General features: G+C 47.9%; 1 protein-coding gene across 3 annotated transcripts in view; it reads left to right on the top strand.

Moving 5' to 3' along the window:
* Il15ra (interleukin 15 receptor, alpha) overlaps positions 1-7,986 on the top strand; it is a 22,668-nt gene extending 14,682 nt beyond the window's left edge. For 2 of the 3 annotated variants that reach the window (XM_013513671.1, XM_013513670.1), the window contains 2 exons: positions 5,471-5,546; positions 7,135-7,986. In XM_013513671.1, the coding sequence (XP_013369125.1) occupies positions 5,471-5,546; positions 7,135-7,246 (188 nt within the window). In that variant the 3' untranslated portion in view covers positions 7,247-7,986. The remainder of the gene's footprint in view (positions 1-5,470; positions 5,547-7,134) is intronic. The other variant, XM_013513672.1, reaches the window with a different exon arrangement.
* The last annotated feature ends 3,292 nt before the right edge of the window (positions 7,987-11,278 follow it).

The following is an 11,278-nucleotide window of genomic DNA, read 5'->3' as shown; positions in this document are numbered from 1 at the left end:
AGCAGTATCGAAGATTTTATCAGAGAAGCAGGGAAAGTTTTGAAGTGTGGTGTTTGTTCCTGGCTTGCATCTGCTCATGGGGGTGAGGAGGTTAATCTGGAGAAACTTTTGTTGTTGGCCACTCATGTTGAACCTAGAGAAGTCTGCTGTGGTATAATTAAAAAGCGTTAGACGGGTGGTTAAGTTGTTGGGTTGGTCTGAGGTGTTGGCACAAGCCTGAAAAGTAAAGGGGTTTGGAAGGTTGGTAGGCAGAGTCCAGTGAGAGAAGGAGACCATCGTGGGTTTTATGTGGGGATCACAGGGAATTCCTGGAAAGCAATGGGTAGTGAAGAATTTAGGAAGTGTAGGAGAGTCAGAGGTAACAATAACAAGACTAGGTGGATTGCATAGGGCTGCCCAGACGGGGATAGAGACCTCGGCTGCCTGAGCAGAGTTGATTGAAATTATGGCACACATCATCAGGAACAGTTTAGCAGTGGTTGTTTCTTCAGGCGGGAGCGCGCTCCGGGCTTGGTCACAAAGAGCCTTGAGGGCCCCCCATGTAACTGGGGGGCTGAGGTTGTCTTAGCCAGGCGTCGTCTCCTGCGCCGAGTTGGTCCGCCCCCGAACGTCTGTTGTTGAGTGTCATTTGTTTCATCTCTGATGTCGGCGGCTGTGGCTGGTCGAACATCTCGGGCAGGAACCCACACTGGATGGGGTGCTGTCTCTGGAAAGTCACAAGCGAAACCTCGGCCCTGAGTTAGGAGTGGGGCTGGGGGCTGCCATGATTGTGTCATGGGATCCTTCCAGTGCACAAGAGGGAGTGGTGTTGGAGGGGCCAGCAATGGGCCCCAATGTTTATGGGCGGGGGAAAGACCTTTTTCATCAGAAGTTAAAAGATTTACGGTTATGAGAGCTTTTGTTAGCAGTTCATCTGGCGTGCTCCGGGGGTGTAATTCCCCCTCTTTTTTTAATAAAGTTTTGAGTGTTTGGTGAGTTCTTTCTATGATAGCTTGTCCTTGAGGATTGTAGCGAATGTCATGATGTAAGGTTATGTTGTATTTAGCGCATGTGTTTTTAAAAGTTTGACTGGTATAACATGGTCCGTTATCCGTTTTTAGGTCCCAAGGGACCTCTAGCATGAGAATGGCCTTTTCTAGAGCATGTGGGGCATGTTGTGCCATTTCTCCCGTCATGGCTATAGCCATGGTGGCTCCAGAGAAAGTATCTTTGGTTACATGAATGTATTTTAATTTACTGAATGGGGGAAAATGGGTGACATCCATTTACCATCTGGCACTGGGACAGAGCCCTGGGGGGTTTACTCCCTGAGGTTGGAGTGGGCCAAGTGGGAGAAACGGGGCACACGTGGAGCAACTACGGACCAGATGTTTACATGTAACTTTAGGGACCTCTGGGAGAAGCTGATGAATGGCTTTGGCCTATAAGTGAAACCTAGAATGAAGTGTTTTTGCTTGCAAGAGTAGGTCAGACAGGGCTGTTTGTATAGCTTGAATACAGACTAGGCTGTCAGCTAGTTGGTTTCCTTTGGCAAGGGGACCAGGAAGTCCCGTATGGGATATCAGGTGTTGTATATACCAAGGGTGTTTTCTATCTTGAAGGGTGTTTTGTAAGGTTTTTAGGGCTTTATCTAATATGGCATCTTTTTGTTTTAAGATGGCATGTGGGATGACATGGCATATCTGGACCACATATTGGCTATCAGAGAAAATGTTAATAGAACAGTCTGGGCAGTGTTGTAAAACCTGTAACACTGCGAGAAGTTCTGTCACTTGGACAGAGAAATTATGTCTAGTAAGTTGTATTTTTGGGTAGTTATAGTCATGAGGATGGTGAATTATAATAGCATATGTTGTTTTAGAAGCATCCGTGAAAGCAACTCTACTGTGAGGTATAGGGGTCGAGGAAGGAAAATGAGACGGGCTCATGAGTGGTAATTGAGGGAGGCCTTGAAGGGTAGGGCTAGAGGGGTAATGATTGGAGGTTTGGCCAGGATAGTGCGATAGTAGGGTTTGAAGGTCCAAACTATGTGGCAAAAGAGCCTCAATTTGGTTAGTAGTGAGAGGGAGGACAATGGTGTCTGGTTTGTGTCCATAATGGAGCACAGATAACTTTCTTAATTGTATCCCCAAGTGGCAAATAGCAGTTAAAAGCAGAGTGATTTTTGAGAGGGAGGAGTAGGCGACATGGGCCTTGAAGGCCGTCTTCCCTGATGGCTTCTCTCAAGCATTTTAGAGTGGAATGTTTATGAGGATACCATCTTAAAGGATGTGCAGGATTTTGATTTAAATTTACAGGAAACATATCATTTATTTCAGTTTCCCATTGTTCCCAATTTTTTGCTTGACTGTCTTTGATTTTGCATAATCCTTTGTAATAATCACCCCATTGTTGGGATGGTTGTACTTTAAAATCTCTTTTTATATAATATCCATCCCATGGATTTTTAGGGTGTGATGTCTGAGTAGTGCCAGCAGGTGGCGCTATAGGATAAGCCGGAGGCTCGTCCCAGTCAAGTTTCGCTTTCATCAAGGGGCAGGGCTTATTGCTTGACAAAGAGGAAGTAGCCCGGGGCGGTGAGTTTTTGTTCGGGGCCATCATGGGTGGAGGATTTTTACTCGGGGCCATCTTTGGCTCTTGTTTTAAAGAAGTGAGTGAGGGGTATATATTGCTTGGTTTAGGCCGGGGAGTCAGGGGTTTTATATCGTCTGGTCCGGGGGTTTCTTTGGCGTTTGGTTCGGTTGGGAGGGGCATCTACAGGGAGAGGTCTTTTCCGAGCTGTTCCGTGAGGGAAGGCTCGGCGTCTGCGGCTGCCGCGGCTCACTCAGCGGAGTCTGCTAGGAGAGGGAAGAAGAATCCCCCAGTACTGGGAGAGGGTCTTATAAGAGATTTTACAATGTCTAGCCTGAAAGCGAGCAGCAAGAGCCCGTGCCTGCGGGTGCTGGTCCTTACGAAGCGCGGGGCCCATGATGTGGGCGGGGGCCACTTACCGACTCCCGGGGGGCGCAGGGTCCCTGTTCAGGCGCCACTTGAGGTTGAACCTCCCTGGGTCGAGGGACCTGGGCCCGTGGTAAGAGGCGACATGGTGCAAAGAAGACACCGGAGACCAGGCTGATGGCGCAGATCCGGTTTATTACGGAAGTACCCGGCGTTTTATTGAGCAGGCTGGAGGCGGCAATGGAGGCGGGGCTAGGGGCGTGGTTTGGAGGCGGTACTTTTGGCCAGGGGCTGTGCAGAAGTAAGAGGTCAGAGCGGGACAGCCTAGGCAGGGCGACTCACTCGTGTGCCCAGGACATGACGAGTCGAGTGTGCTCAGACTCACTCCTCTGCCACGGCCGTCAACCAGACCTCTGGACCTCTCTTTCCCACACTGCTTATTCCTCAAGACTTTCTTTGCTCCAGGAATGGGGGAGGCACAGCCGTAATCCCAGTCAGTAAGGAGGATGAGGAAGGAGAATGGAAATCTGGGCAACTTAATGACACCCTGTCGCAAACAAAAGAAAAACAAACAAACAAAAAAAACTTGGTGTATAGGCTGTATCTTATTAGAGATTGTTTTGGATTCATCTTTATCTCAACTAGTTCTTTTCATTCCAGAGACTTTAGATATCTTTGTATGTTCATGTATGTATATAAATTTCATAGTTTGATGAGTGGATAATATTCCACTGTGAATACACCATGTTATTTAATTACTATTCTTTTGAAGAGATTTAGATTAACAGCTTAAAGATTTTTTGGTTTTTTTCTTTTTTCATTTTCTCTTTTTAACATCTTGAAAATTGTCTTAAGCAATACTTGACTGAATAACTTGCTAGTGGCATCAGAAATTATAAGGGCCCAGCCTTCTCTGAAGCTTTTGTTGTATATTGCACACTGCCCTTGAGAAAAACTGGATTAACCTAAACCTGTAGCCACCGAGGTTGAGTGTCTCCCCACTTCCCTGTATTCAGCTGGTCTACACTAAAGATACACTACTCAAAGGCCTACTACCTACCTTCTCATCCAATAGATTTCGTGTTTGTTTTAATATTTAGATCTTTGATCCATTTAGACTGTAGTGCATGGTGATAGACATGGGTTTAGTTTTAGTCTTTGGCATGTGGAAAGCCAGTTTTTCCAGCACCATTTATTAAAGAGGCTATCTTTCTCCCAGTGAACACGTTTAGCCCCTTTGTCAAAGATAAGGTGACTGAGTGTGTTTGTAGTTGTGTCTGCATCTTCTAATCTGTTCCACTGGTTCTCAGGTCTTTTCTTTTTTTGCCAGTACCATCCTGGTTTGATCATAGTAGCTTTGTAATATAGTTTCAAGTCAGGGCGTGTGATGCCTCCTGTCTTTCCTTTGTTGCCCAGGATTGCCTAGGTCTCTTCTGTTTCTAAATGAATTTTAGGAATTTTTCTCTAGATCTGTAAGGTATGCTAATGGTATTTTGATCAGTATTGCATTACATCTGTCTAAGTTTTGGGAGTATGGCCATTTCTGCAATGTTGGTTCTTCCTATCCATGAGCATGGGTTATCTTTCCATTTTCTGGTATCTTCTTTGATCTCTTTTTTCAGAGTGCTGTAATTTTCAGTGTATAGATCTTTTGTTTATTTCCAGGCATGCGCCACCACACCTGGCTGTGCTGGGTGATTTTTGCAGGGAAATTTCACAGTAGTGAGGTGAGATCCCAAGTGTGAAACTGTTTTTGACATTTTTGTTCCCACCAAGCTTGAGCTCAGCCTCCTTGCTTACATGCAAAGACCTCCCCTTCCTACCCTGTCAGCTGATTTTCAGGTGGAGTCAGGGCTGCTCAGCTGACTCTCTAGGTGCTCCCAGACTCCACACCATTCCCTTTAACTCAACTCTGTTTCCCTCTTTCCTTTGTCTTTACCTTACCCTCCTCTTACCCTACACCTTTTACCACACCTTTTTCTCCTTACCACTCTTCCTCTGCCGTAACTTTGCATATTAGAAAGGAAATGAATAAGGAACTGGACGGACAGTGGCCCTGTATGCTCATATTCCTAAAGCAGAGAGGTTGAAGACGACTTCAGGAGGATTTGCCTGTGTTTCCTCTACCCAGGACGTAGAGGCAGGGACACCTGCTGAAGTGTTGATCTCTCCCTCCCACTCCTACCCATCACCCTGCTTTCATCTGGAGCCTCTTCCTTTCCCTCCTGACCTGCTTCCACCCCTGTTCTTACCCCCAGGTTCTTAGCCCAAGGAGGACCAGGACCAGGGTGTGGGGAAACATGACTGGGGCAGTTCAAACCATCTATGTTGGCGGCAGAGGGAGTGTGGTCTCCCCTAGACTGGAACAGATCAAACTGCAGGGCCCTGAGGACACATTCATGACAGCAAGTTGGTTGGAAAGCATTTGAAATTCTGTGCAAGGGTGGCCACTGTTAAGAGTTAACTGATTCTTCACCAGGAAGGTGCTCCTGGAACTCTCGCATGGTTCCAGCTTAGTTCTGTTCTTTTACAGTAGCCGTCTCAACATCTGTTGCCGTGGTTTTCGTAGTGTGTGCGGCACTCCCGCTGGCGTGGTATATCAGAGCAAGGTGAGTGACGCAGGAGGACACCGAGCCTTCCTCCCACAGTAAAGAGCCGTATTACAAGAGACTGAGATGCCCTCACGAAGGAAGACTCTAACACTCCGCCCCTCCGTATCAGGCCAAGGAAGCGTCCAGGCTGAGCAGGACTGAGCCCGTCTTAGAGAGCCCTTCCTTTCCCTTCCCTCAAGGTTCTCAGGCTGTTAGTGGGAAATGGGGGCAGCCGGAGCCTGGCTGACCATGCGGAAGGCAACGCTGCCGAAAGCCAGGTCATGAAGAATGGAGCCAGGGCTGTAATTGGGTCTGTGGCAAGGTGTGTGGCACAAGTGCTGGGTTCAGGGCGGGGTGCACAGCTCAGCGGTACAGCACCCACCTGGCAAGCGTGAGGCTGTGAGTTTGATTTCCAGTACCCCATCCCCCAAAAAAAAGTACTGAGTTCAACCTCCCTCCAAAGAATATGCAACTTGATGAATATGCAATTTGTATTATTGTTCTTATGTTACATTCACAGGAATATTCTTTTCATATAGATCCATTCAATACAGGCATGCTTATTCATAGTGAACTTAGGTCTGTTTCTAGTACTTACAGTTCTGCAATATCAGTTTTGTTTGTTTTTTATTTTCTGAGACAGGATATCACTATGTAGTTCAGGCTGGCTCTGAGCTCCCTGTGAGTGCAGGCTGGCCTCAGACTTGTGGTAATCCTCCTGCCTCAGCCTCCCAAATGCTAGGATTACAGAAGTGCACCACCATCATTGTTCTAATCTTTAGGCATTTTTATTTTTGTTTTTTTGTTTCTTTTTTTTGTTCTGTTTTTTGGTACCGGGAATCAAACTTGGGACCTTGTGCTTGTCAGGCAGGTGTTTGTGCCACTGAGCTATATCCCCACCCAGCATTTTTATTTTCATTTATTTTCTTTTTTGAGACAAGTTCTTGCTGTGTAGTTCAGGCTGGACTTGAATTCACTATGTATGCCAGGCTGGCCTGGAACTTGCAACAGTCCTCCTGCCTCAGCCTCCCAAGAGCTGGGATACAGGCGTGTGCCACCAAGCCTGGCATTTTTATCATTCTTTAACCAAACCCTCAATCAACACATAACACCCCCACCACCACCACTCTTGTTATTCAGAGCTGATTGTATATTGATTTTCTCTTTGAACATGTAACTAGGTGCTGAGAACTGTTTTCAGTCATTTGTATCAGTATGATCAAGTCTGGTCTGGCCAGACTTCCGGTTACCCTTTCCTTCTCCGGTCCCTGCCGCTGCGTCGCTTTCTAGCAGATGGTGAACAGAGGGCCAGGTGAGGGCGAGCATGGCGTGAATCAGGCCAGCAACCTTGGTAGATCTCCGGTGAATGAAAGGCTGCAGATACCAAATAGGATTTCAGTACTCCCTGCGCATCTGGGCACCCAGGTTTCCCCAGCCCCTGAGCAGCACAGATCACTGAGGACTAAGTGTTTATGATTACTGTGGGCAGAGCCTGTGTCTGCTGATGTTATCGACCCAAGCTGGCCATGCGTGCTTAATAAACAGGACCCGCTAACTTACGGCTGACTCACTCATCTTTTTCAAACCTGTGAATCATGCTTTGCAGGAATACTTCCCAGCCACGTGCTGTTGAAATGGAAACTGTGGAAGCAATTCCAATGACTGGGGACGCCAGCAGCAGAGAGGAAGACGCAGGGCCCTGTCCACTCAACCTCTGAAACTCAGGAAAACCAGCGGGCTCAGTCTGGAGCGAAGGATCCAGCTCTGCTGTAGCTGAGCAGGACCTGGGAGACACTGGGAAAAAGCCCAACAGGATGATCAAGTCTCTGGCTTGATCGTGTGGACTGTGCCTGGGCACATCCCAAAGACTGAGGAGGTCCTCCCGCATCCGGTGGATGCTGCCCGCCCAGCTGGCCGCGGTACACAGCCAGCTTCCTAAAGTGCGGACGGCTGCAGCTCTCGGGAGGGGGCTGAAGGTCGTCCTGAAGGCCTCGCGTCTCACTCTGACGTTGATGCAGACAGCTTATCCACTTGCCTGTCTACTCCGTACCTCATCCTGACTCGCAGTCTACAGAGAACAGTTAACAACAAGGCTCTTCTGAGCCTGGGAAGACACCAGCATTTGAGTTCCTCAGACCTCTCTCCTGCATGTACTGAAAGGGAGCTGAGGGCTGGGGATGTAGCTCAGTGGCATAAGCGCTTGCCTGGCAAGCCTGAGGTCATGAGTTCAATTTCTGGTACAAAAAAAAAGATGAAAGGGAGCTGAGAAAGGCAGTGGAGATATTGAGCCAGCGAATTCTCTTGATGTAAGGATTCAGAAGGAAAATTGAACTCAGTGATGTTTTATATGCTTTTATATTTATACTTCCCTGTTTGTTATGCTATGTTATGTATGATTTATATTTTGAAAGTGTGCCTTGTACAAACAAAATAAAATATCTATTTTCAGTATTAAAAACGTACTATAAGAATCACCAGAGAGAAGTGTTCCACACAGGAAAAGAGGATGAAGAGTAGAAACGCAGAGTTCAAAATGATGAACCTTGGGTTTTCTTTTTAAAAGGAAAAAACAGGCCGGGGATACAGCGCAGTGGCGCAGCACCTGCCTGGCAAGTGCGAGGTCCTGAGTTCAATTCCGGGTACCAAAAGAATAAGTAAATAAATAAAAGAAAATAGAACTCTAAAAGGTGGAAAAAACCCAGTCTTGCATAGAGCTGGCACAGACCACAGATGTGGGGTGTTTGCCACAGAACTTCCATCTGAGCAGAAGCAACGTGACCTAAACAGTAGCAAGTTCGGGCTCAGCTACCACAGCACCGCATTATTCCCTCCCTCCATTGTTGTTGTTACTGTTTTGCTGTTAATGATACTTCTAAAATCGTAGGCCTAATCCCATCTCATTTTACAGATAAAAAAACTGGACTAGAGAAGGTGACCTGACTAAGGTCACACAATTCAACTAATGCCAGAGCTTGAACAGAACTGGTCCTGGAGTTAGGGGAGGAGAGGAGCAGTCCTGGTTGTAAAGTACCTGCCCACTGCCCCCTGGACTTGCAGGGTAGTGGGGAGCTGCCACGAGCGTTTGGAAGGTGGGCACAGACACAGCACCCGATCGGCATACTGCTGGAAGCACCCCAAGTGCCACTTCTCACGCACTTCTGCAAGAGGTTTTCATCAAAATTAACGAAGCCTTCCCACATAGCTACTTGGGCTTGCTCACAGTATGGCAGTCTTGGGCCAGTCAGACTGCTCACAAGGTGACTGAAAGACAGTAGAAAGTGTCAGGCCCCCTTAAAGATTAGACCAGAAACTGTCACACAGCCCCCCTGTGATATTACCTTGATCCAAGCAAGCCCCAAGGCCAGTGCAGGTTCACGGGGAAGGAGAATGACAAACAGAAGGGACCAAGGGAAGCTGTGGCTGGTGACCATCTGCCGTACTCGTCAGGGCCATCAGGGAAGTAGAACTTGCTTTTCCAGCCTCAGCACTGTAAACACCAGTAAATGTTGGATGAGTGAATTAACAACCGGTCTGGGGCTTAGTACCTGCTACCTATGGAGAACAATCTATTTATTTTCTTTTTTTCTTTGAGACAGTCTTGCAATATAGTTCAGGCTGGCCTTGAACTCACTCTGTAGCCCTGGCTGACCTTGAACTTGCAGCGATGCTCCTGCCTCAGCCTCCTGAGTGCTGGGATTACAGGTGTATGCCACCAGGCCTGTGCGGCAAGAGTCAGTTTTTAAAATGAATATTTGAAATGGAAAAAGAACACAGAACTCCAATGGACCTGAAAGCTCTACAGCTATTAAGCCTTTAGCCCAAATGTCATTAGCTGGCTGTAAGTCTAAATAATTCACATGTTCTCCTTCCCTCGTTTCTTACCCTCCACAATGTTTTCCAAGACGACAACTGATCATTCACCTTTCATATTTTGCCTTGCTTTTCCTTGATCAAAAAATGATTCTCTTAGTCTCTTGTTTTTAAATTCCCTTCTAGATGTTAGAAAGTAGGAAAACGGGAGCCTCCCCACGTGTCCCATGGCCCACCCCACTTCTCCATCAGGAGACTGTTAGATGAGGCTACGTCATGGCTTCCGAATAATTTTTTTTTTTAAAAGCAGTGAGCATTTTGAGTGCACTTGGTTCCCCCCGGTCTGTGCTTCCTCAAGGCAGGAGCAGCCCAGTTCAAACCATAGGCTCCTCAACCTCCACCGCCTGGTGTCCACATTTAGTGAATGTTGTTTCGCATTGTACCCAGATAGGACACTATATTTAGTGTACTCCTGCCTTCCCCTAATAGGCTTCCAAAATTTTTTTTCCTTTGAACAGATTTCATTTTCATTGTCACTGAAACCTTCCCCACATGTGCTGGGCGTGAGTGTGGTGAATGACAGAGAAGTAGGGAAGTAACGAAGATCTGTGCTGGTCAGGTGCCCCAGAGAGAGAAAAAGTGCAAGTTCTCCTGATATGCTGAACGGCCCGTCCACACGGTGCATTAGTTCCGAAGTCAGTTACCCAGGCCGCGTGTCGTTAAAGGCTAGCTCCGGAGACGGCGCTGCTCAGTCCTAAAGCTGTACAGTAGGAGAAGTCCACGGCTCCAGATGGGTGGGGCTTATATGGCGGGCGGGGGATTTTCTGGGGACTGAATCCTGAACCTTCACACTGAGCCACATTCCAGCCCTTTTTAAAAAGTTGAGACTACATCACTAAAGCACTAAGGTGCCCACGCTAAGCCAGACTTGCAGTCCTCCTTGCGGCCTTCCAGAGTGCTGGGATTGCAGGTGTGTGCCTTTTAATGGCACTGAAAAAGTTAGAAATGAATTTTTTTTTTGTACCGGGAATCCAACTCAGGACCTTGCACTTGCCAGGCAGGTGCTTGTGCCACTGAGCTATATCCCCGGCCCTAGAAGTTATAAATGAGAATAACAAACTAAAACCCCTAAATTTTCAATTCAAGCCAGAGGCTGAAACCTAAAGACTTCCCACAACCACGCTGAATTTCATGCCTTAGGGATACAAGTCCAAGATACCTGAAATCTTCAGAGCTGGAGCCTCCAGTCTGTTCAGTGACAGTGGCTAAATCTGCAGTCCCAGTTTCCTAGCTGGAAGGCTGAGCATTCAGTGGATGAGGTCACCGGCCAAGGTCAAGGCCCTGAGTGCCGAAAGGGAAGGAAGTCCTGGGAGAGACATGGAGGACTCTTGCATATCCCACATGCACCCTCCTACTTTCCTCTGTCCTGTGAAGCAGCCCTTTTTTATCTGTTAAAGCCCTAACATTTCTTCCTTGGTCGCAGGGCTGTTCTGCAAGAGGAAGCCTGTTCTCCGGGTGACTCTGAGCATCCCAGTTAGGCTCTCCGATCACACAGAGCAGCCTCTGCAGCCAGGGCCACCACTTCCCAAAGGCCGTCCAGAGCTCCGCCCAGGCACCGCCCTCAGCTCCCACCGCCTCCCTGGGGGCTGGCCCGTGAGTCTCACGAGTCCAGAGTGGGGCCCAGGCGCATGCGCAGCCCAGCAGTCAGTGCTGCACCATCCTGTCTGCACACAGCCGACCTTGCTCGAGCCTGCTCGCCTCTCCAGGGAGCCTTCTCTCCCTCCTCGGAGGGGCCAACCTGTCTCTGAGCTCTCCTAGCACCTATTCACTGTTTTGCTTTAATGTGATAGCGACTAAATACTACTTCGAGCAGGGGGAAGGACGTGACTTAGAAACCTGAGCATTGAATGTTCATTCTACCACTTGCCTCCCACCACTTG

Source organism: Chinchilla lanigera, unplaced genomic scaffold (genome assembly GCF_000276665.1).
Source record: "Chinchilla lanigera isolate Chin_1 unplaced genomic scaffold, ChiLan1.0 scaffold00020, whole genome shotgun sequence".
Taxonomy (NCBI): domain Eukaryota; kingdom Metazoa; phylum Chordata; class Mammalia; order Rodentia; family Chinchillidae; genus Chinchilla; species Chinchilla lanigera.
Note: the sequence above shows the minus strand (reverse complement) of the source record. Positions and strands in the feature narration are given on the sequence as shown.